Source organism: Lepidothrix coronata, unplaced genomic scaffold (genome assembly GCF_001604755.1).
Source record: "Lepidothrix coronata isolate B3197 unplaced genomic scaffold, Lepidothrix_coronata-1.0 Scaffold5, whole genome shotgun sequence".
Taxonomy (NCBI): Eukaryota; Metazoa; Chordata; class Aves; order Passeriformes; family Pipridae; genus Lepidothrix; species Lepidothrix coronata.
The window spans coordinates 10,210,766-10,236,932 of NW_016690185.1; the positions used below are offsets into that span (position 1 = coordinate 10,210,766).

The following is a 26,167-nucleotide window of genomic DNA, read 5'->3' on the forward strand; positions in this document are numbered from 1 at the left end:
ATTGCATTGTCCTAAGCAACAAATACTGGGGGAAAGAACGAGGAAGGGGAGGATAGGGTAAGGGAACAGGGGGAGCATGAGGAAGTGGTTTTACTTTTATTTCAGTCATTAATGCTTTGGGCCTAGTGTGTGAATATTCTCAGTCTCTTTTTTATTACTCTCATTAGGACATGACTCGCACCATTTAAAAGATGTCTTCTTCCTTGTAATAGTCATCTTTGCTCTAGTCTTAAATCCCCGCAGCTTTTAGTTTCAGTGGTATTGGGATATTCTTGGCTTTCTTACTTCTATTGTTCCAGATCCCTCTTACACAGGAGGGTTGTTCCATGATAGCTGAAATTGTTTTAACCTTTCAGCTGTTCCTTTCAACATATTTTATTGTTTTACCATATAAAAATCTCACTTCTGTGAGACTGCTCCTATGGAATGAAACAGGATCACTCCTACGGAATAGCTATAGAAATAATAATGTGATTTTTCCCTGGCTAGACAGGTTTCTCTTTGGTAGGTTTCCTAAGTAGTTACCTCAAGATACCTCAAGTAGTATCCTTCAAGATAATAACCATTCATAGAACTGAAAACTTACTCTCCACATTCCACCTTAATATTTACCCCATCAACCTATATTACTGGCTTAGTATATCCCATTAACAGTAACCATCACAACCGGATTGGGAGTACAGTCCTAAAACAGTCCTAACAGCCAAACTAACAGAAAAACTTCAGTTTTTCACAGAGTTTCTCCGAAAAATCACATTTTTTATGCTTCTACGGGGCTGACTCAATTTTGAAGAGCTTGATGCTGCCCTGGGAGCAAAATGGTGCAGAACTCCTGCACCCAGTTCCATTCCTTCAATGAGCTATTTGCTTAGGAGCAAAAGATTCTTCCAATATCTCCATAAGGACAGAGAGAATATTAGTGGAGTACTTCTTAAAGAATTTAATTTTTTTTCTTCTGCATATCTTACCCTTTATTAAAACTTTATTAAAGGAAATAAAAAGTAGAACTGAACCTACATACTCAGCAGAATAGAAGAGTCTGAGCTTGTCAGAAGACTCAGGGAAAAAAACGACTCTCATATAAAGTCACACTAATTTAAGAAAAGAAAAAAAATCACCAATTAAGTGTACTTTATCTTCATTTTAACAAAACCCTTAGCAACTGAACATCGTAAGTCTTGGTTGCTATGACAAAAATTATTATAATTAATATGATCGGAAGCAAAATAAAAACTGCTGTGCATTGGAGAAGGTATCATAACCGTCCACAATGAGAAAAGGTCATTAGATACTGTAGCTAATAATAATTAGCTTTTCCGAAAGGTCCCAAGAGAAGCTGCTTTTCAGTTGTTGTATTCTCTAACATTCCTTGAATCAAAAGTGAAGCTTAAAACTAAAGTACGGACTTGACAACTCATCTACAAGCCAGACAAAACAGCTGTCTAATGCAGAACTCTGGTTTTCAGTCCTTTGAGTATCCTTCAAAGAGCAAGAATGCACTTTCCCCATATTTAACAAATTGGCTTCATCACTGGGAGTTGTCTCTCTTTAAGTACGTTTTTCATATTAGAATTTAAAACTGTCTTTTGAAAACAGAAGCAGCTATTAATTATAGCTTATTCCATATCAGCTTTCCCATCTTTACTACACTGCAAATGCTACTTCCAAATGCTTTCAAGGGTTTTCAGGTTTTTAAAAATAACTTAAATAACTACATAATTTTTTTAATAACCATATTTACATAGTAATGGTTACTATTAGGGTAGTTACTAGAGGGTAATGATAATTTGAGTGTCAAAGTGAAAAGTGAAGACTATGTCTAGACACATACAGCAAAAATTATTTTTCCAGACTAATAAATACAATTTGGTATCATTTTGACCAAGCAGATTAAAACAATTTTTTTTAGATTAACCAGTTAAACTGCTTTATCAAGCCCATTTAAACTGTGAGCAAGATTTTAGAAGTGAGCACTCTGAGATAAATAGTGACTGACACTGAATCATTAAAGGGATTTCTGTGATACAGCACAAAACAGGTGACTTTTTTTCCCCTAAGTTAACACAGAATGCTCAGTTTTTAATATATAAACCTATGAAATTGCATTTCTTTTTACTTCAGAGCACCAAGAACAGATCCCTGCTTGTTCAAAAAACACTGGTAAAAAAGTACTAAAAATAGAGACCGTATTCAAAGGATTATTTTCAGACCCCTCATATATTTGGGTTTTAACAAGTGTGTGTATTACCACAATTTGTAATTTTCAGCTTTTGATCATGCTAAGAATAACTGGGGAGTCACAGATATGTAAACATAAGTAAGTATTTTAAATGGGCTAATAAATTATAACACATAAATTTCAAAGACAAAAATATTATTTTCCTGAAATTTTGATAACTTTGGCAACATTTTAACAAGCTATTGACACTATTAACACTTTCCCACCGGCAAGGGCAGATTTTCTTCTTAATTTCACTGCTCCTGCCTGCCCAGTGCATGGTCTGCCTTCTGCCAGCATCAAAGCTCATTCTTCCAAAAGCCAAAGAAAATCTGCTTTGCTGACTTTTATTGCAGGTTTAGGGTTTTCCACCAGGCTAAGCAGTTAAACCAGTTGGTTGTCCCAAAGAGTCCCAAAGCATGACGAGTGGACCTGCACAGCCACAAATAGGGGAGAGTTCCTCACTGGGCTCCAGGGCTGGCAGAAGTGCTCTCCTTTTCTCCAGCCCTGCTTTCATCCAATATTCATGTAATACAGGCCTATGCATGAAGGAAACAACTCAGATAAATAAATTTCAAAAAGTTCACCTTTTATGGGCAATGACAAAACTCAAATCACAGATGAAGCGGCCTCATACTTTCCTGTGACCAGGTAATGTTTCCCCTACTAAACACTGGGAAGCTGTGCAGGGCCAAGAAGGCACTGGCTGACTAACACTAGGGTTAGTGAGGAGGGCAATACATTCCCAATCACATGTGAAACTGCAGGCAGGCTTGATTGCCTCATTTTATAACCATGGCCCAAGGATGTTCTTACACCTTCAATAAGAGAAGTTACCAGTTCAAACTGAAGTTCCTCAAATTTTCAAGTGTCAGTCTTCTGACAGTTTTAATCTGTCTGTACTGTTTACCTGTAAAAGCTGCCCACCAGGTTTCCCACTCTTTAGACAAGGAAAGAGGGTGAATGAAGTCTTCCAACGGAAAAAATAGTCTCCTCTCTGAATGTGCTGTAATTCAGGCAAGAAGCTGAGTAGAGAAATCACTGAATGTTTCCTACCATTTTTATCCAGTACTGTATAGTAAATACACTGTTAACCTTAAGTTTGATTGGGGAAAAAAAGTTACCATGGGGAGAGAATAACAAGGTATTATAAAACTGAAACACTTCAGAGAAAGCAAACAAATCCCGGCCACCCTCCCCCCCCGCCGGTGAAGCAGAAAAACAAAAACTACAGGGAAACCACAGGGTTCTCAAACTTCACCTCTGACAGCTAACACATGCAATTTGCTCAAGAGTAAGTGCAGCTCACAGTAACTTAAGGAGATGGCAATAAAAATTAGAACTATTTGTCCTTTCAAATTACTGTCACTCTCAGTCCCATCCGAATGTTTCTTACTTTAAAAGAAGAACTTATACTTCCAAATGACCAATGGCCTTAGATATACTTCAGAACCAAAACTAAACAAAAAAGTATTTCCCTAGTTCTTTGCTGGGATAAATGTTACAAGGAAAAGAGAGGAACACAAGAAAAGCAAGCAAGCTTCCAAAATTGTAGAGGATTTTATTCAATTGCTGGGAGGTACAGAAAAAATGATCCTTTCAGCAGTGTGACTAAGGAGAAATTGTGTTGCTCAATACACTTTAAGGAAGGAAGGCTTTCCCTCATCTTCTCACAAAAAATAATTAGGGGTTCAAGACTCTGTAACTCTCTCAAAATTGTTTTAAAAATCACTGTTCTGAACAGTAAGTAAAGTATTTTAAGATCTTTATAAAATGAGCAGAACTAAGTACCTCTCTACTCAAACAGACAAAAAAAATTCACTTCAAATCCTGACTGACATTCCATCTTGCAAATATCTATGTTCTGCTCTAAATAGACAACAAGGAGCTCCTATAATGTTTTTCTCAGAACTGTTATTTAACATTTTCTGACTCTGCAAAGGCATGAAAACATTAAAACTCTTTTGTTGGAAGTAGAGTGTTTGGAAGTTCATTGGCAAAGTAGTTCCATCCACTTTTCAAGAACACATGATCATTCTCTGGTTTCCCCAAAGAGAGGAGGAGGAAGAACACAGAAAGAAGCAGCAGCGCACACAATATGTTTTTACTTCCATCTGCCATCTGTTAACAGTTTCAGCTACTTGGATAAATATGTAGTTATACTCATCAGGAAAGATTACAGTCTTGTCTAGATGCAGTTATTCAGTACAGCTGTTCACAAACAAGTCCAAGGTGAGGGCATTCTTACAGATCCAGTAGCTAAGAGTGAACAGAAATATAATGATTTGAAACGAGAATACCCAGATAAAGAACTATTCAATAGTGGGTGCTTATGAACACCTAAATATAAAGCAATCCCCACAATTCATCACAATAGGGTCTATTTACGTGCACACCACTACCTACACAATGCAGAATCTACCAGCATGGCCTTGTCCTTCAGAAATCAGAGGGAGAAGAAACTACATGTCGAGCAAATGTAGCTACATGGGTAGATGTAGAACCTTTTTGTTGTTATGTTTCATATTAATTTAGGAAGTTGGATTAAACCACAGAGGTTCTTTTATCTTGAGAAAACTAATTCCTTTTTCACTGCAGTTCAGCTGCCTCTTTGGCAGACTAACTGGTAAAACCTTTGCAGCTTTGATGAGCTCAGTTTAGTACCACTGTCATCTCAGATCCTTCCTGCCTTGCCCTCTTGAATAAGTGAAAATAGTCTGAACTAAGATGACATGATAGTAACTACACACTGGGAATAATCAGCTTTGATTTCTGGTGGAAGTGACTTTAAATGAAAGAAGGCAATTGCAGCCTTGCAACAATTGTTCAGTTTTCCCCTGAAATTGTCATTCAGCAAGAACAACAACAAAACCCACAAGGCACAGGGCACTGCTAAGGTAGACTTGTCCCAAGTAGAAGCAAGACAATGAAGCCCTGATTCGCAAAGTCAGCTTCTTCTAAAAGCAGCCCAGAAATGTCTTACCTGGACCAGGAGACTATTTTTAACATGTGCATATTCAAAAGGCACACAGGAATACCAGACTACATAGTGGTTTAAAGCATATACCTGCTAAGTGTGAATAAAATTTGTCTCAAATGTTCATAACCGGGGAAATCACAGTGGTAGATTAACACAAACAAATACCATTGAACATTTTTTTTATCCATATATTAGAAATAACCACAGAAGACATCAAAAAAAGTTAAGTCTCAGCACTGCTAACTGACATTACATAGGGCAGTATTAGCTTTGTTCCACAGCTCTAGTTCCATATAGAAGCTGAACATAAAAAATACACATCATGTTATTTTCAAGTGAAATCTCAGTTATCAATGTTTGCTGTATGAAAATACATGCTAACTTAACACCCTATCTATCACAAATCTTCTTCATGCAGATTGTCTTAGTATTTTGAATAATCCCTTTTTTCTCTAGCTGTGCATTGATCTCATCACATCTATATTTGTATCCTTTAAAGGACTAAGATGGGCCTAGTGTGGACTGTGTCTCTATCTTCACTGTGATGCCAGGCAAACTGGAACTGCTGATTTTTTTAAAAAATTTGAATGCAAGAGGCTGAACCCAGTTAGCACAGTGGACCTCGGGGATTTCTTGAACTTGCAGTTTCACCACATGGCATTAGTTGTCTGTCAGTGGTCACACTGTACTGCGTTTTGGCTGTGTTTTATTGCTGATTGTCTTACATACACCTAAGTTGTCAGCTTTGATTTCACTGGGAATGAGCTGGTAGACCACTTTTTATCATACCCCACACAAATCATCTTTATAGTACGCTGCTCACTTAACAGACCTCATCCTCTTCTCTGCGTAGCACTGACAACCTAGAGCTGCTGTAGTGACACATGTAGATACTAAATCTATGTCACTAAAGACTCTTAGCAGGCTGATTTCAGTGATGGGTACATGCCTGCAAGACATGACAAAGATTAACGGTGCACAAAATATCTGTATCAGTTATCAAGGACCAGTTCTTAAAAACTGTTTTCATTTCACTTCAGGAAACACATGTCCTGGGATGCTGCAGCTAACCAGAAGAGACAGATCGATTCATGTCCAAACTGAGTTGTTACTTGTTTTCAGGACCAGTGTTTTCCTTGGCCTGCACTATGCCTTAGCACACTGGCTCAATATCAAAATCATCCTTAGACAAGTCAGCTTACAACCGGCACAATACCAACAACTCATTTACTGAAAAGGAAACAAGCATGAAGGAGCAAATTGCTCCTTTGAGAAAAATAGCTAAGATTCATTTATAATATTAAAATACTGAATGCTGTAATATGGGTGATGAATGTGCAAATTAGGCAGAAGATGACAATGGAAGACAAAGTAGGAAAATGTTGCCAGAAGTTTGAATCTTACAAAACAGAAGAGGTGTCTCACACTGCCTGTGAAGCTACCACCAAGCATAGTGGAAGAGATAACACAGCAACACACAATTAGGTGATGGAGCATAGGGGGGTATTTTTCATTTTAATTGGCTTGGGAAAGAAAATCTTGAAAAGAAACTGAAACACTATCTTTAAAGTTGCCTTTAATTACTGCTAGCTGTCATGGCAATAAAGGTAAGTAAAGAAGAAGCACTATTCCCACCGCTGTGTGGGTTTCCTTCTAATACTAAGAAAATCAAAGCTTAAATACGTGAGCTACCAAAAGAAGCAACAATAAGTAAAAATGTATTAAGAGCTCACTAATAACCACATCTGGATTTAGCAGTAAACCCCACAGATCCAAGCTTTTATTTTAACGAGGGTGCGTGAAAATTCTCCCTGGGGAATTTCAGAAGAATATCAATTCCTTCCTGAAAAATATTACACCAGAGTAGCATCTAGAATACAGACTTATTTAGGACCCTTTTTTCATTATTTATTTTAAAATACTGTACACAAAAAATTCTAGAAAACTTTCTTTTCTGAAATCTTAGCATACTTCTGCAGGCAATCTGTATCAGTTTTGCAACCAAATTTTATTCCTATTCTCTACACAGCCAACTTAACTTTGTAACTGTATTAGAGCAGAGATACAACAACTTCTACAGCTCTAAATGTTAAAGTTTAATTATAAATTAAATATCATCACTATGGAACTAAAGGATGAAACACCTGTAAAAATTTCAACACTAAGTAACATAGGTAAAAATTACTTATCAGCTCGAATCACAATATTTACATGAAACTAAAGAATTTAGAAAAGCAATTAAGATCTGGTATAAGGCTTCTTTTCACACCATGAAAAATGACTACATTTAAAATTACAGTAATTGAACTAATAAAAGTGAAGCAGTCAAACGAATCTACATTTTACTTAAACATAAACTGTGTCATTTTCTTTAATAAACTAATTAAATTTAAAACTATATGAATTATAGCAATGGAAAACCAGTTTCTGTGCTCGATAAATTTTCCTGGACCATTTTTCAGATGTTCAGCTTTAGCTTCATCTAGCACTTTTGGAGAAGTGCTAGGAAAAAAAAATATTTTCAGCTTAGAACTTCTACACAATGAGCTCCATTTGCAGTTGCACACCTCCTCTACATGATCTTTAGAGGCATGAAGTATCCAACCTTATGCTTACTCTGGAATGAATTGACTCTCAAAAAAAATACTGAAATTATTACAGTTCCCAGTTTATATGGCTTGAAATTGATCTGGTTTTACATTTTTACAAAAACTGCACTTGATTTTTTATTCCAATTTAAAAAGAAATCACTTTTTTGTTTGTTTGTTTTATTTTGCAAATAAACACATCAAACACGTTGATTACACTTAAAGGAGCAGATCCTACTCTCAGTTTGACATATATTTTCTGAAAGCAAATATTTAACCATTAACAATTTTTGTCAAAAATAAATTCTCCCTAGAAATACACCTGCATTCACTTCTTGTTGCCATCAGTGTTCCAGAGGCAACTTAACTGCCATTAAATGATGCCTCCAGAAAGGTCTCTTGCCTAGTACTGGTGTTCAGCTCTAGAAAGTTGTGTCTCAAGTGACAACTTTCCATTGTCCTCCCCACCTTTGCCTTCTGGTGACTGCTCCAGCAACTTGTGCTCTTCCAATGCTTGCATTTGGAGCCTTCCCTATGATTTATGATCACTTTGTGACCACCTGCACATTTCCAAGAAAACAAGCCCTACGGCATTTTGCATTTGTTATGGGTTCAGAAGGTTCCCTTCCCAAACCTGCCTAAAGTCAAGCCTCCAAACAGCGCTGGTGCCAGCTTTTCTCCCAACCACCCCTGAAGAAACAATCTCCCACATCTTAAATGGAAATACAGCCTTTTATTTTTCCACAAATAAATAAGGCTGGCTTGCTGAGTGCAGCATCAAGTTAGAAGTCCCAGGTAATTTTAACACAGCCCTGGTTAAGCAAGCGCAGGTCACAGTATCAAAAGCAGTACTGCAGTGACCCACGAGTTAAAAATTGCGTCAAAGGCTCCTGATCCCCAAAACACTCCCTTGCATCCCCCTCTGCTCTTGGTTTTGTAACCCTGCCCCCCACTCTTCCACCCCAGTGGAGAAGCATCACACTTTTCAGCAACCATAGACAACTCAACAGTAGATAATGCAAAGACTTATTTTTTTGCTGTGTGGTGTAGTTAGGCTTTGCTCTGGGGAGCCTGCAATTTTTCAGTTTGTAATTTATAAAATTTTTTACTGATACAGCACAAACCTGCTCAGGAAGGAGGCTAAACTGCACGGAGAGGAGGAGGCTGCATTTGCAAAATTACACAATTAACTTATTTTTCATGTGCTCTGCTTTGCCCCCATCATGGCCCAAACCAAAGCATTTTTTCCTCAAACTTATCAGAAAAGATTGTTCAAAAAGTACAAGGATTTGGAATATGTTAGTTACCAAGAGGGTTTCTGCAGAGTTTGGGTTGAAGGTGTTTCATACCAGGGAAACTGCTCTTGAATTTCAGCCATACACAGCACTTGCAGAACTGGTTTTAACATTACAGTAGACTTGCTGTAGCAAAATTACTCTGGATTTAAAAATGGACAAGCTAGTTTTCCCAATTTAATTAACAATTAACTAAGCTGGAGAAGAAAACTGCTTAACTTTGTTATGACTTTACTTTTGAGTAAAATTATAATCCTCTATGTGGTTATTAAGAATATCTCTACAAGAAACAAAGCTTATTGTCTCTGCTACTGATCCTGTCACACTTTTTTGAGAATGAGCAAGACATACACATGCTCAAAATAAAATGCTCTCTAACTTTAGAAGTGGAAGCATGAAGACACCTGTATTTCAGCAGATTTTCTGAATACAGATCTGATCACAGTGAACAAGTTTCTGAAGCATCTTCATTTTTCAGTACTATCTTACCATACACAATACCCTTAAAAAGAAAGGAAAAAAAAGGAAAAAATGGGAGGTGGGGGGCGGGGAGGGGGGAAGTGGATGTCTGGAAAATTAAAGGTTTACTGTTACAATTTAGAAAAAAAAATCCCTTTCTAATTTGTGGGGGCAGCTCTTCAATCATATATATTGAACCTAACTGATGGTTCTGTAAAGCTACAGGCAAAGAAAGCCTGTGTCTGGTTTAACTGTTTTGTTGTGAGAAAATACTCACTTAACACATTTTTCTGTTTCAACGTGCTATGCCACATTTATCTAACATATGTAAACAAATAATATATTAAAATGCATGCCATGTTCCATTTCACTAGATTTCTGAAACAAGACAAACATAAAACGGAAACTGCTCACATAGTGTTTTGAAAAATATTGGTTATACTACAAGTTATACTTTGGACAAATAGTAATAAATCAACACTTGAGCAATGTAATTCATATTGAATTCAATGCTACCAAGATAAGTACATCTGATGTTCAGCTCTTTATGGAAAAACAGGCAGCTGCTGCTAAACCTTATTCCCTTTAATTGTTCAAATAGGTGCTGTTAAAATCTCATAATTAAGTCCAGGGACAAAGATAACGCTTTCCTTTAAGGTTCATTTCTATCCATATAAAAACAAAAGTTTAAAACCTAGGCACATGCACATGCTCATATACTCAAAAACCCCATCACATGTATTTGGTGTTCACCATTTTTAGTTTAAAGATAAATGTGTCAATCAAGCAAATTCCAGCTTTGTTCTGATTTTTGTGTTAAGTCACACAATAAATGACTGACCTCTTGGCAAGATCTATGACAGAAAAAATTATTTTGTAACTTGCAAATGCATTGCAAGCTGCTTGATATTTTAACCTGCATCAAAAGAAAAACATAACCATATTTTGATAACTTATCGCAGCTTTCAGTACATTACAAATACTTTAATAATTCGGTTCATATAGGAAATAAATTTGGCTCAATGTAATGGACTCTCATCTCTCTCATCAAGAGTAGTAGAAAATCAAGCAGATTGTTACCCTGCATTAAAGACTTACACTAAAAAGAACCACTAGAAATGTTGTAACAGGAACTTGTCACCCCTTTGGCTTACCATTACGGAAAAAGGGAAGTGTTTGGTGAGGGGTTTCTTGGTGGTGGTATTACTAATTCATTATTAATTATTCCTTTCCTTCGAGAACACACGTAGGATCACTCTCGAGGAAAAAAGGCAGCGCAGAAAGAACCGTGTATTGCAGAATACACCATCTAAGGAGTCTTTCTGCTGCGCCATTTGCAATCAGATATGTCTGTCACGTATTGGCCTCATAAGCCACCAACGTGCCTGTAGCAAATGTGGATAGAGCCTTCCCAAATCTTCGTTCGCGAAGCCTCGCCATGATTAATTATTCTTTTATTTATTTTTAAAAAACATGATTTTTTGTGTTTGTGTGTTCTTTACAAATACAAGCACAGTGTAAATGGCAGCACATATTCATTCTGTCAAAGGAGAAGACCAAGTATCACCCTGGAAGCATGCAATTTCACAGCAGGGTAGGGACCTGTGGCACTGCAGAGGGAAGACCAGCATCACCTTCCTCTACATCTCTTCCAAGGGCAGCAGCTGGGAAAGCTGGAAAATGGACAGTGGCAGGGGCAGAAACAGCATTGCAGTCCTCTTGCCTGCAGCTATGAGTGCAGCAGGAGAGGGAAGCAGGGACCGTAGTGCTGATGTGCACCTGTGCATAGCCCCCTGCCCTTCTGAAGGCAACATATCCCTGCTCCTTGGCTTCCCCTCCAGACACACAGCACAGTGGCTGCACTGTAATGAATCAGAATTAGAGAAAACACCGAAGTTCAACTCATCAAAGTTAAACAAGACAATTCAAATGTATCACTAGCTGATTTTTTTTAAACTACTAAACCTCTGAATGAGCAAACCAATTGTCAATGCAGACACACAAGGTGCTTCTGTTTAATACAAAAGATAACACAACTCAAAAGAAAGAAAAGGGAGAAAAGACAGACAATCCAGGTTACGACTGTTTCTTAATTCATTTCCTGAAGGCTAGAAAGTTTACATTAATCCACTAAGCATAGTAGAAAAGAAGGGGAGAAACAGGGATTCACTCACATGTGAGAGGGTGTGGATGTGAGCAGGTGCACTTTTAAATTCTCAAAAAGAAAGAAAAAAAATCAGAAGAAATAAAGATTATCTGTCTCCATTACTGCCTTGAATTCCACAAAGACAAGGGACTTTAGTTTTTGAGGTGTTTGGGGGTTGGGTTTCTTTGTTGGTTGGTTTTTTTTCAGTTTCAGATGAAATCCAGTTCTGAAGTTAACCAGTCAACTGCAATACCTGAAGCTAAGCAGGTCCAACCAAATCAACCAATGATCAAAACTACCAAAATTTCGTAACATGAGCATAGTGCACACACAAAGGGCAATCAGATACACTAGATAAAATGTGTTTTACTGCTGAAGTTTGACAACTGGAAGATATGGTATAGTCACTTGTTCCTTTCTCTTTCTTTTCTATTGCTGACAGAGCACACTAGAAATGCTCTAGGTAAGCAGATCCTTTAGGTGTTCACTGCTGAATCTGGCACAACCACTGTTACTTCTCCCTTCTCCAAAAACTAGTGACAGGATGATACCCCCAGAAACCCACTCCTCCACTGAGTTAAAAAACTTGTCCTGTTCTGTCTTACAGGTCAAGACCATCACCAGTTGAATGCTACAACAAAATCCCTAATATTCCCCTTCCAATAACTCAACAACGCTGGAGTTACAGGACTTGTATAATTTAATTTTTTAGAAGCTTATTACAGTCATTACAGTCATTCACATTGAACAAATATGCTTTCCTTGCTTGCAAATAATTTCATTCCATAAATAGCAGCAAACTTGCTACTATAACTTCCAGGTGACAATTATTTTCTTCCAACAGACAACACCTACTGAAACATGCACTAACTGTGAGTGACATTCATTGCCTGGTGAACATAGTAAAGACAACAAAATTGACAATTACGGCAAAAATGTAATACAAGCCAAAAAGTTGACTCAAGACTAAAAATCTTCATAATGAAATTTCTAAAGGTAACTCATACACAAGCACCAAACAGGCACACACAATCAGCCCCAGTAAATATGATGTTCACACTGCAGCAGGTCAGTAAAGTGACACCACAACAACCCCATCAACTCCTCTGCTCTGCATTAGCAGGGATGCCCACACAATCTGTACCTTCCACTAATGTGCAAAACGTGCCTTGGCTCTGCCGTGCATTTGTCAAGCACTAATGCGCTGTGCCAGCTCAACACTGAGGAATAGCTGTGTGTTGGGCTTCTATTTGCTGTTGCTTGCTTGAGATACAGGTAGAGATGCAGTAACCCTGGCACGTGCATCAACGAAACCTCACAGGGCAACAGCAAACCTTAAAACCAAAACCCACCAGGAAAAAAAAAACCATTTGGGTTTACATAGGGTTTCTTTCAGGTAGCCAAGGTACTTTGCTAAAGAAATCCACTCCAGTAAGTTTTATACCAATTCTTTAAACATTCTGGGATTTGCACATAAAGACATTTAAAGAAAACAGTGGAGGAGTTCCACAACTGACTAGGAATAATGGGGAGAGCTCTCAAAGAAGAAGATAATATGTCTGCAAAGACTACAATGCAACCACTACTGGTTTTCAGATCAGAGAACTATCTGCCTGACTGGGCCATTGCTCTATATCCCACAGGGCACTTAGCAGTTTTCAAGCTTCCCATCATTATCTTAGGGCCAGAAAATTGTTGTTCTTCAGATGGTGTTTCAGAACTTCCAGAATAGGAGTACAATTTACTTCACTCTGGTAAGAGGGGGCAAGGAGGGTGGGGATAACTCTAAAATGCTTAGTAATATCTTTTGGGAGAAGCAGAAAATTCAGCAACACTAGTTTTTTTATTTGTTTAAATACATAGACCTTGCATATTTGATCATAATGTGATTCTATCACAAATTAATTGATACACTTTCCCCCATCTTTGAATTTTGATTATTTTCTCCGTCAGAGCAACCATCTCAGTTGTTTTCTCAATGTCACCTCGAACAAAGTCTAAACTTCAGAAAAGAAGCACATACAGGGTAGAGAGAATTATAAAGATATGAGGTACTTATTTCTCTCTGAGGAGGTCATATCACCAGTCAATGTGGGATTCCTATTACACAGTACTCTGGATGAAGAATACCTTTTGACTTTACTACAAGCCTCAGGCTTGTTCACCACTTAGCATTAGAAAAAGAGAAAATATTAAAAAAAATATCAAAACAAACAATACATTATAGTATGGTGTGCACATACTCAAAAAATTCTTCTAGAGTATTTCATCTTGCCCTAAATAATAAAAGTCAGAAAAGGACAAAAAGAAAGTTAAGTGGCTGCATAGTTCTCAGTATTATTTTGTTTTCCAGCTGTGCTGGTTTTGGCTGGGGTAGAGTTCATTTTCTTCACAGTAGCTGGCATGTGGCTATGTTTTGGATTTATGCTCAAAACAGTGTTGATAACACGGGGATCGAGCTGAGCAGTGCTTTCACAGCCAAGGCCTTGTCTGCTTCTTACCCCATCCCTCCAGTGAGTAGGCTGGGGGTGCACAAACTGGGAGGGAACACAGTCAAGACATCTAACCCCTGCGTCCCTGCTCCTCCAATTGACCACAGGGATATCCCTTACCATATGGCATCATACCCAACATATAAAGTGGGAAGGAGAAGAAAAGGGGGACATTATGAATGATGGCATTTGTCTTCCCAAGTCACTGCTACACATCATGGGGCCCTGCTTTCCTGGAGATGGCTGAACACCTGCCTGCCCATGGGAAGTGGTGAATTCATTCCTTGTTTTGCTTTGTTTACACTTACAGCTTTTTCTTGATCCCTGTCTTAAAATGTTATCACAAGGCATGAGTTTTCTCACTCACTTTTTTTACCCTTGCAGTTCTCTCCCCACCCCATGGGGGAGGTGGAGGGGAGTGAGCGATGGACTGTGTGGGGCTTTGCCACAGGCTGTGGTTAAACCATGACACCACCAAAGGCACTGGTGGGGGACTGGGGGGGAGTCAGGGAAAATCCAGACATCTAGCAGCATACAATGCTTCACAGCAAAAATTACTTAAAAATACATCTTATGAGTGAGGAATTGATGAGTTCAGACTTTGAAACTGAAAACCCTGACTCTTCAAGGTCCATGAATTTGGAGACTGATTGGCTTCCAATTTTTGAAGTGCAGACATTTTAGTGAACTTTTCATAATGATTCAATACTGTAATATTATATTTTTATTTACCTTCACTTAGGGGTAATCTGGAAACCTCTAGCAGACACAATCTTTTCAGAACCTGTATAATGAAATGAAAGTACTACCAATTTCTGCTTTTCTTTAACCATCAACTTCAAGCATATATCACTGATTTCTGCCATAATCCTCTTTCATTCATTTCATTTTTCATGTGAACAAAAGAGTCGAGTGGAAGAGTACATCATTGCCAGGTCCTTGATAGTGTGATATTCACAATTTTTCTTAGAAAGCTATAGGATCTTGCAGAAGCTGATAAAAATATGACAAAATCTGAGCTTCTTATGCAGCAACTAATTACGCTTTCCAATGACAGACTAAACCCTAAAAAGAGAAAAATCTTGACAAAAGGAACCATATCCAGAACTTCTTTATTTACACACCATCATTTAAGTCAATCTTATATTTCTGAAAAAATTGAATCAGGCAGTCTGAGATGGCTGATTAGCAATAGTGTGTTTTCCATTTCACTGCCTGACAGTGCCTGCTGCATGATGAGGAGGAGAGTGCTACAGGCTTTTCATAATGTTGGTAATCAAGGTTAATACAAAATTTGCATACCACCTTGTAGACGTGTGGAATGTTTCCTGGAAGAGTGCTGAGGTTAAAGTCACATATATTTCATCAGAAATTAAGCACTGGCTAAAAATATTACATATTTATCTCAAAGTAAGTCTTCATGAGTTTACAGCCAGTCGGTGTTCCACTCAACACTTTTAGATAATTAAAGGTAATTCATAAAAGGGACTCATATGGCATATTAACCTCCAAATCTTTCACTGCCTTTGGAAATGCAAAGCATCTACTAAATTTTCATCACTTTGCCCTGACGACAACCACCATTTTACAGGGAATACTGAAAAAAAGTCAAAATCTTCATCAGCCTCATTGGTACTACATTATTTGATGGAAAGAGAATTGAACATCTTGTATGTATAGCCATACAATTCCTTACAATACTTCAGTACTTCAAGTATAACATTTCTACCCTCCTTTTAAGGTCAGATCATTCACATAAGACATGAAACACAGAACACAGTAAACCAAAAATAAGCTACTCAGAAAATGTAATATAACAGAAATCAAAGCAGTGGAAAAGACAGTGTTGAAAATTTTCTACAAATGAAAAGGGAAGGAGTAAACTGCTAACATTTCCTTTTTCACCATACAAACACTTGAGTTTTTCTTCAGTACAGGACTAAGAATAGAGTAAGAGAGGTGATTGCTTGGACCCCACAGGTCCTTAGCCTGTAAAAACTAAGGCATCCAAAGTAATTTCATCTACATCCCTGATGGAATCGAGTTCTTGGTGTTTTGTGAAGTACAGCTTGGGTCACTGATTGAGACAAAGCTGACAGATTTTACCTGATTAACAATAATTTATGCTATTTTTAACTGTAAAAATTCTTTGATACTAATTTATCATATTGGCCCTGTTTTAATGTAGCACGTCCCAAAACAAACTAGGTTTCATCAAAACAGGCTAACAAAAATCTACCAAGCTAGGAAAGCTATTATATGCATCTCCATAAGACAATTTTAAAGTTCTTAAGAAAAAGGAAAAAAAAAAAAGGGAGTGTGGGAGGAGGAGACAACACAGTAGATAGGGGAGAGGCCAACAAGATATATCACCAATATATACTTGCTTTCCCACCACCATCATTCCCTTATCCCTGTGCTCTTTAATGAACTAACTCTGGATGGAAAGAAGCATATTGTGGCTTGCCTGCAGAACAATACTGAAGCAATGAAACCCTACTGAAACAATGCCACAGATCAGAACTAACAGTCAAAACCCACATCGTCATTTCTAAGAAAAAATCAAGAGCTTCCAGGAAGTCTACAATACTTACAGTGTTACTGAAAACCTGGAGGTTGGCACCTCAGTCGTGACTGGGCTTGTCCAGGCAACGCTCACTTTCACTGCCTGCACTATGATTTTCCAGTTTGAATACTGGAATGAGAGAGTATTTGTACAGGTCCTTTGAGAGCTGTGAGTGCTTTGTGATCTAGAGAACTAAATTATTAAAATGGTGCTGGTAATCACTCTATCGAAACTTATGCTTTCTTTGTCCTCACAAAAGACAAATATCTTGGAAGAAATGAGACAGAAATGTGATAGATATGCTTGCACATGTTCATGTTTATCCTAGCAGTTAAAAAAGATGGTGTTTTGCTTGTACTAGCAAGTTTTGGAGAAGCAGTAAGAAAGTTCATTATAAAAAAGGCATTTCTCTGAGTAATTCTTTGATAAACAGTACAAAAAGAATTCTTCTGATTACGTGCTGCCTAGCAAGTAACGGTCTGGAGAACACTTAGGGGTTTAAAAAGTGTTTCTGATGAGAAAGCAACATCATTGCTCTTTGTAGATATTTTCAGCTATTAGAGATAATGGTAAGCAGTGAGACAGTTGAAAGCACCCTTAACTGGTGAAAACTATGGAGGAAAGAAGGAAGACAAAGAAAACAAACAAATGTATAAGCCATTTCATTGTGTATTAATGAACTGGAAACAAAATAGTTTATGGACAGTCACCTTAAATTCCTTTAAAGGCATAAAGTATTCTCAAAGGAGTTATTCCACAAAAGGAAAGCTAAAGAATGATGTATCTATACAAGGAACATTTCAGTGACCTATACTACCTACCAAACACAAGCTGTTCCAAGCTTAAGGAAAAAAAAGCACTCTTTCAGTTTAATAACTATTAGCCTAAATTTTTTTTTTAATTATTCAGTTAACTAATCTTTTACTAACACATTTCATTAAACAATTTTTATATCTCTTCTAGAATGAAATTCCAGTCATTCAACATAAAAGTTCTAATTCATACTTTATTTTGGAAAATCCTTAGAAACTTTAAAAAGAAATTAAAAGGCTTAATTTGTAAATTTCAATTTTAAGACATCTAAAATATTTTGTTACTCCAAGTGAGATTGAAAGGAAATGATAAGGGAAAAAAAAAAAAAAAAGAAAGAGGTGTTGGGCTGGTAGTGGCAGACAAAGTCAGTCTTCATATCTACAGCCAGACATTTCTACCCAAAATATGACCAGGCTGGTTTAGATAAGCACAGAATAAAAAAAAAATTACATTTAGTCTGCCTAGGAATCCAAAACCAAATTAAGTACACATCACCTTGGGGAGTGGGAGGCACTGAACATCCACAACAGCATCCTCTGGCATCCACAACAGCTACTTCTGCCAGTTACCTTCATGGGTCTAAAGCCTGCTTGTGTGACCCACCTCCATTCACTTCTTTTCAGCCTAGTTTCCCCACCAGAACAAAAAGGCGCCTAATTCTTCAAGCAGAAGAGGATTCCCCTTCATATAACTGACAGCTTTGCTGAACTCTATTGCATTCTCCTAAATTGTGTCTTTTTCCAGGCCAGATAACAGCCTATTTCAGCATTGCCCCTCACACATGACTGTAGACTGCTCTCCTCTGTCCCCAAACTCCCTCTCATGCTGAGATTTTCACCAGATAATTTTCACTGGCTTGCAACTCAACATCCAAGGCTTACACAGCAAGTTGTAACATTAACTGGTTGGCTGTTTAATAGTGTTGCTCAAAATTTCCAAATATAGCACTTTCTACATTGCATTCTTACCTAGGTAGTCAACAATCTTACACTAGTTCCAAGTTTTATTTATCCAGTGCGTCTTTGATATTATTTTAAGAAATTTTCTCTATTCCAATATATTTTAAATAAAATATTTTGAAAATATCAGTCCTTTGGAATGTTTTTGGTTTTTATTTCTTAAATATTTTCTTTGTATTTTATTGATGTTACATAGTATTTAAAGGTTAAAGGCCATTTGTCGTATAAATAGGAAGTTGGAGTTTGGTAGGGTGAGTTTTTTCTTAAGTTGGCTTATAACTCAGTTCCACATAGTTCATACAGGCTATGTACTTTCCATTTCACTTGTTGCTTTCCTTTCTTAGCTATATCAAATGACTAAATCAAATCTAATTCCCTGTTTTCCAAAACTTTTCTCCATGCAGATTGTTTTTAGTATCACCTCTGCAAGTTCAGAATAGTGATCTGACATCCAAAAACCCAACAAATTCTCATATTTCACAAGAAATCTGTCTCGTACCTTATGTGGCATATGGCCCAATTGTACACACCATTAGTGAATCTTCAGTCTACCATCCTCCTATTATACTTCTATTACAGTTTTGAGACCTTTCAAGATGATAAAGGAAAATAACTTCCCAATATCTTGGAGTAATTTAAACTTTCACAAATGCTATAAATCATCAGTATTAAAGAACAAATTCATTATCCAAATCAGGATTCACAATTAGGCAAGAAAATAATTTGACTTTCTAGAGTTTTCCTGTACATCATTAGTCTTTCTGAATGGATAAAAGATCTTCTGCTGGGTGTAGTTCAGTATTTTCACTTTGCTAGCTATACTTCTAGGTGCAAGATCATTCCTATGAAGCCCGTATCCTAGCCAGCCCATTTGTTAAACTACAGAGCAACATTACTGTATAGTGAATTTTTAAAGAACCAAAAGAAACCAAATAATTCATTTTTATAAGTTTGAAATTGATGGTTTCAAATCAAGAGTTTATTTAACTTTTTCTGATATAAACACCAGATATATGTAATATAAAACCAAAACTGGAAATCCCATGGTTCACATCACAAAGTTCATCTCACAGGTGAGCAAAAACAGATATGATCCAGTGGAAGCAAAACAAATTTGCTGGGGGAGGACACACAAAAAATAGGAAAAAGGGACTTTGGGGAGACAGTGTTCAAAAATCAACCAAATAACAAACCCCAAACAAACAAAATCAAACTTAAAAAGGATGACGATGACAAGGAAAGTGTCAGAAGCAGAGAGGAAGAGACAACCCCCAGCAGCTGAATAACACCTACTGTGTAAAGCAGGAGAGAACTTGAGGAAATGAACAGAAGCATTAGACAAAACAACTCATCCAGACAGGAACAAATCTCTCAACTAAAATAAATTAATTACAATAATAACCAACAAAGAAAACAGAGAGACAAAATTCCTAGTCAGTTACAAAGTTTAAACAACAAAAATCCCAAAATATTTTTCCTTTGAAGCAAACTTGAGGCAGGTCAAATGTAGCATATTTCCAACAGAGTGATAAAAAAAGATTCTAGAACTAACAAGGATCAAAATCAAATCATAACCTCGATCCTAAGGGATTCTCTAATCAAACCCCTTTCTTCGAGAGTTCATCCACATGTTAAACAAGCAGAATAGAAAAAAATGCAGATGCCTTGCTAACAGAAGAGAGAAGACAGATGGTATCATTACAGGACTGCTGAATCTCCCCAAGTGCAAAATATGACAGCTGAAGAATTACAGGTCCCATGCTTAAGAAACCCACAGGAATAGTCCTAACATGGAATTAACATTAAAATTTCTTATCATATATACTATAGACACTAGAAGCTTAAATCATAGCAAAAAACCCCACCATGGACTAACAGGAATACAGAAAGGCACTACTTAGGTTCTTAAGCTCAAAGTTCTTGAACAACATAATAGGCTCAAGGCTGGAAGTTATTCTGGGGGAGGTATGACCATGAGTTTGTCCTGTTCCTGAACTTCTCTACAAGCTTCCACTGTTATCTGCATCAGAGACAAGGAGATGAGGTATGAAATTAGATAAAAATTCAGTCTGATCCAGTAAAACTATTGTAATAAACTGTACTATGTTTTGTCAGAAAATAAATATGTATAAATAATTGTCCAGCAGAGTACAGTTCAAGAAAATTAAGTAAATCGATTATTAAAAAAAAGCAAACAACAACAAAGTAAAAGAAAGTGTTAAATCTATCCAAAAACGCACAAGCTGAATTTATACTGTATACTAGAGTGGTATGCAAAAACACTGCTCTTTTCGAACAGGAAGCAATAAAGCTTCAACACAGCACAGCAGAGCACAGAAATACTGTTTTGGAGCTAATTAGTACTAGGTGCAGCACTCTGTTATTAAAACTAACACGGCCATCATGCTAACTTTGAAGTCACCACACAAGACTTCCTTACAGTGCAACCCGTGCTATTCACCCCCAGGTAATCTCTACTCTCTTCCCTACTTAAAAGTGAAGGAAATGGCAATGAAGTTGACCTGATTGTAACAAAGTACTGCAAACAGTTGTGCTCAGCAGTGATCTTTAGCACTGACCTTGCTAGTACAGGTAGGGATCCAATTCCCAGGTTAGTAAAGAACCACTTCCATCTTGTTATAGAAACCAGCGCTTATTTCCCTCACTGCTAGCTAAACTCATTGACCAACGGTAGATCAAAGTGCAAAAATCAGGAACTAGAACTGTACAGCATAGAACTCCTGTGAGAAAAATGAAAAAATATTTCCACACCAAAGAATAACAACTCAAAACTAAGGGGGGGGGAAATCTACCAAGAGCAATGTTGACCTTGAGACCTCAAAGGACCAAAACCAAACCCACAAAAATACCAACTCTGTGCAAACAAGAAGTTGTGCATGGACAGCATGCAGATTTCCCCTCCTCTTCATAAAAGCAATTTTGCAAGTTGGACACAAATCACAGCAGGCTGCATTAACAGCAAAAATAAACTGGGTTACACAGGATTTCAATATTCTGCTGGATGACCAAGCAAGAGAGAGAGAGAATTTAAGCTCTGTCTATAGAGAGATAATGTGAAGGCTATAACATAAGTGAAAAATGGCCATGTTGCTAAGATAAGGCCCCAGCCACCAATTTCATTGTCAAGCCTGGCCATCTGTCAGCAAAAACCTAATTTACTGCACATAATGCTGCTATAGTTGATCACTACTATACTGCTATAAAAGGCTCCTGTTTTCGTTTTTTTTTTTAAGCACATCAAAAGCTACTTTCCAGCAACATAAAAGGGTTAATAAAACACTTCCGCAGAAGCCACGTTTTCAAGAACCAGGCTTCAGAATGTTAAATTTTACCCAGTTTCAATGCCACTGATAGATTAAATTTCTTTATTTAAAAAAAAAAAAAATTAAAAACAGGGAAACAAAAACCAAAGAAAAACGTAAAATTATAGTAAATTACTTAGTTTTCACCATATAAGTAAGGCTGCTTGCACCAAATCACAGAATATGCTGAGTTGGAAGGGAACCACAAGGATCACTGAGTCCAGCCCTTAGCCCTGCACAGGACCATCCCAAGAGGCACACCATGTACTTGAGAATATCATCCAAACACTTCTTGAACTCTGTCAGGCTTGGTGCTGTGACCACTTCCCTGGAGAGCCTGTTTCAGTACCCAACCACCCTGTGACTGAAGAACCCTTTTCTAATATACAACCTAAACCTCCCCTGACACAACTTCAGGTCATTCCCTCTGGTCACCACAGAAAAGAGACCAGTGCCTGCCCCTTCTCTTCCCCTCATGACTAAGTTGTAGACTGCAATGAGGTCTTCCTTCAGTCTCGTCTTCTCCAGGCTGAACAGACCAAGTGACCTCAGCTGCTCCTCATACGGCTTCCCTGTCGGCAGAGAGGCTCGAGACAAACTGCGCCGACCAATGTGATCAGCAAAATGTCCGTTTATTACAAAAAGGATACCCATTATATACTGTTACTACACCGCAAGGCGTGATCTTTCTTCTACAGTATTGGCTACATGAAAGAAACATACCCTCTTGTCCAGTTCTAATTGGATTAATACAGGTGTCCATATGAGCTGAGGACACATGTTTACCACTTGAGACTCCACCTTAACCTTGGCACAGATCCTCCTTTGTCTTAGCTTTCAGAGCCTGAAGCCATGTTAATTGCACAGCATTTTTACTGTTTGTGCTCAGCTATGCCAAGGCAAGGCCCTCAAAATGCAGGAGAAATTGTTCACTCAATTTTGCTCTCTCCACACTTCCCCTCATTTTGGTGGTGGACAATTGCAACAGACTTTAGAAAAGGCACTTTTAAGAAACACTCCTACAATACCACTATTCAACAAAACCATAAATAAAGCAGCCACTCTCCTTTATTTGATAACTATCTGGACATCCAAACTGTTTGCAAGAGCACTAATGATGTGAAGCATCTTTAGATAGGGGTCTGTAAGCACATAACACCTCATGGTGTAACAACTCATGTAAGTGCATCTAATCCACTCCTAGAGACCAGGACAAAAATGCCCATGTATGAGATTCATCCTTCACGTCAAATACGCACTAAGCAAAACAGCTGCAGGTACTTTCTCAGGTTAATCAAACAAATCAAATAACAGCATCTTGTAACAACAAAACTATTTTTCCCTCCAAACAACAGGCCTACACTGCAGGTGGTTTTGTCCCATAGCAAGCAAACAGGAGAAAAAACGTGTCCTGAACAGCTGCTCATTAGGTGAGCACCATTCTGCCTGCACTGCAAATGAAGCAAATGTCATGTGGAAAAAAATAGTTTACAGTCATGTAATTAGACACGGTATCACAGGCATACACAAAAAAGGAGGGAAGACAAGTACAAATTACACTTGCACAGGCAATTTATTTCTGGGAGTTTATAATTTTTGATGTTCCTGGACTTTAACCTTATAATTTCTTTTTAAAAGGCTTGTTTCCAGATTATTTTTTCATATTATACAATAACTTATAACTTTAAACAATCACCTGCTATAAAAATATCCACCCTCAAAGAATTATTTATTCTGAATGGAACACTTTACTTAAGGACACTGGGAGAATACTCTATCAGAACAGACCAAAGCAAACATAAACTGAATAGGACCTTGTAGTAAATATTATGAAGCAGCGTGAATTTATTGCAAGTTTACCTGATACTCGTTGGGCCAGAAAGTGCTGACAGCCAACTCCGCTCGAAGCCAGTCTTTGCCAGTGGAGCCTGTGACGTTCCAGATGGGATTAGCCAGTGGCCCTTTGTTCACCCTAACCAGGATGTTCAAAGTGCCTGGGTTTGCTCCATTCTTGCTGTACAGAAGGTAGCTGAAATCGATGCAGTGAGTATCATTTTCCTTCATTGTTGGAAGCTGAAGTCTAGTCTTTTCTCCAGGGTCATGATCTGAGGAAATCACTATCATATACGATCCTAGGAAAGGGGGGGGGTGGGAAAGGGGGAAAAAAAAAACAAAACAAAACACAAAAAAAAAGTAAAGATAAATGCTAAGAAACTGATTCTTCACAGTGAAAAAGGAAGAAATGCATAGGTTTTCATATCTCAGAAATCTCAAAATTTAAGTAGCATGAAATTCAGCAAGCTATAAAATGCTAGAAACATCATTGAAGCAGTAACTAGAGAAGACATCACATATCTCTGAGGACCTACCTCAAAAAAAAGGTAGACTTGAATTTTAAATACATTAGCAATGGAAATAGCTGACTTAGGACAACAAGTCAAATCTGTTTTGAAAACTTTGGTTTACTGCTCCATTTGCCAATGGATTTGAGGGGATAACAGAAGTTTCTACAGCTGGAAGAGAGTCTATCTTGTAAATGTCTATTACAAGTATACATAAGACAAAACAAGCTGTGCCTGCCTAGCTGTAAAGGCAGGAAGTGGAAATCATATGTTTTAACAGATTATACAGGCTATACTGATGAAACAGTCTGTCCTGCTGTTCTGCAGAATGGATGATAAAGACAGGTTCCCATCTAACCTAGTCCAGAGCTGCTTCATTTCTTCAAGAGTGACAACTCCATATCAGGTACTATTTAGTGAATGAACCCCACAGAAAAAAGGTTGATAGATGGAGCATGCCAGGAAAACCTTTGCAACCAAGTGAGAGAACCCAACTCAGCATACAATCTGAATCATTGCTACAGGAAAGTTTCCTAACCTAAATTTACCTACCCATCTGCTTAATGATTTCAGAACCTTCATGTTGACAGATTTTCCTTATACTTTCAGTCCTGAAGGGTATCACAATAAAGAGCCTTTCCTCCTGAAGAAGGTTCAGATTAATCAAAAATACAGTCAAAAATTAACCTAAATTTAAAAAAGTAATAGATTTGTGAACATTTGCCCAAATGAGTAGCCTCACAGAAGTCTTGGAAGTATGCATATACACAACCTTGCTCCCTCCTCAGTCATCTACCTACTCCAAGAAAATTAGAAGCCTATGCCAAAGTAAACTATACAGAAAAATTATACCTTTGAAAAACATACAAAATATGTTCTTACACCTTTTATAAGAAAGTCATTCTTTACTTGTAAAGAAGTACTATAGGATTGAAAGAGTTAGGGTTTTTTTCCTATTTATGTACAATTGTAATATCTTAATATTAATTAATAATTATTTTAGTGTAAAATCTTCATAATATCTTAAGATATTATTGGACTTGGCAGAAACATGAAGTATAAACAAGGGAAATGCTCATAATCTCATTAATTCCCAAGATTAAGTAACTCTGAGATTTGCAATGAGAGTTTTGGGCAAATCTTACAGCTAACTATTCACAGTGGTGCTTCAGGCTGGAGCAGAGGAACAGGGTGAGGAGCAGCAGAGACCAAGTGTGATGGACTGACTGCAGCTCCCAGTCCCCATCCCCTTGTGGTGTAAATTTGGCTAAATTTTCCCTAAAATGAGTCTGTTTTGCCTGTGACAGCAAATGATTTACAAAAGAAGTGATCTCCATGTCTTTGTCTCAACCCATGAGCTTGTCAACCTCATTTACCCTCCTTGTGCTGTTGAGGAACTGAGCAAAACAGGCAGGATGGGGATCTGGCCAAGGTCAACACACCACAGTTGCCATAAAGGTAAAGAGCAGCAGTTAGACACTGTTAGCTAACACTAATACTAGGTGTTTCATTACACCCCAGTAGAGACAGGGTCTGGGATTTTTTTTTTCCATTGTTACTGGCCTAATAGGTCAAGCACAAGCAGATGTAAAACACTATATACACCTACTTCCCTTGCAAACAAGAAAGAAAAAAAGTCAACTAACCTGTATTCTGTTGCCACCAAGATTTTACAAGGAAAAAGTCAATGCAAGTGTGATGCTTAATTAAATCCAAAAATGGTAAAAAATAAAAAATTAAATTAAATTTAAAAAAAAAAAAAAGCCACACAAGAACATATTTGGGGCAATGAAGAAAGAAAAACTTAAATTTCTTTACAGCACCATCCAAAGATGAAATTCATCCTTTCTGTCTTGTAAGAAGAAAAAAATGAACTTCTTTGATGTTAAGATGAAAAGTATTCAAAGTCATAATTTATGCCTGGACAAAGAGCCACTGCTGTTAGATATTCCTTTCACTGCCTATTTTTCAACATGCTTAAGCATG

At 37.5% G+C, this 26,167-nt stretch overlaps 1 protein-coding gene across 5 annotated transcripts in view; it reads right to left on the bottom strand.

The window, feature by feature from the left end:
- Positions 1-26,167, bottom strand: part of PTPRK (protein tyrosine phosphatase, receptor type K) — a 397,810-nt gene that overhangs the window by 242,157 nt on the left and 129,486 nt on the right. For all 5 annotated transcript variants that reach the window (XM_017829151.1, XM_017829141.1, XM_017829132.1 and 2 more), the window contains one exon: positions 23,700-23,971. In XM_017829151.1, the coding sequence (XP_017684640.1) occupies positions 23,700-23,971 (272 nt within the window). The remainder of the gene's footprint in view (positions 1-23,699; positions 23,972-26,167) is intronic.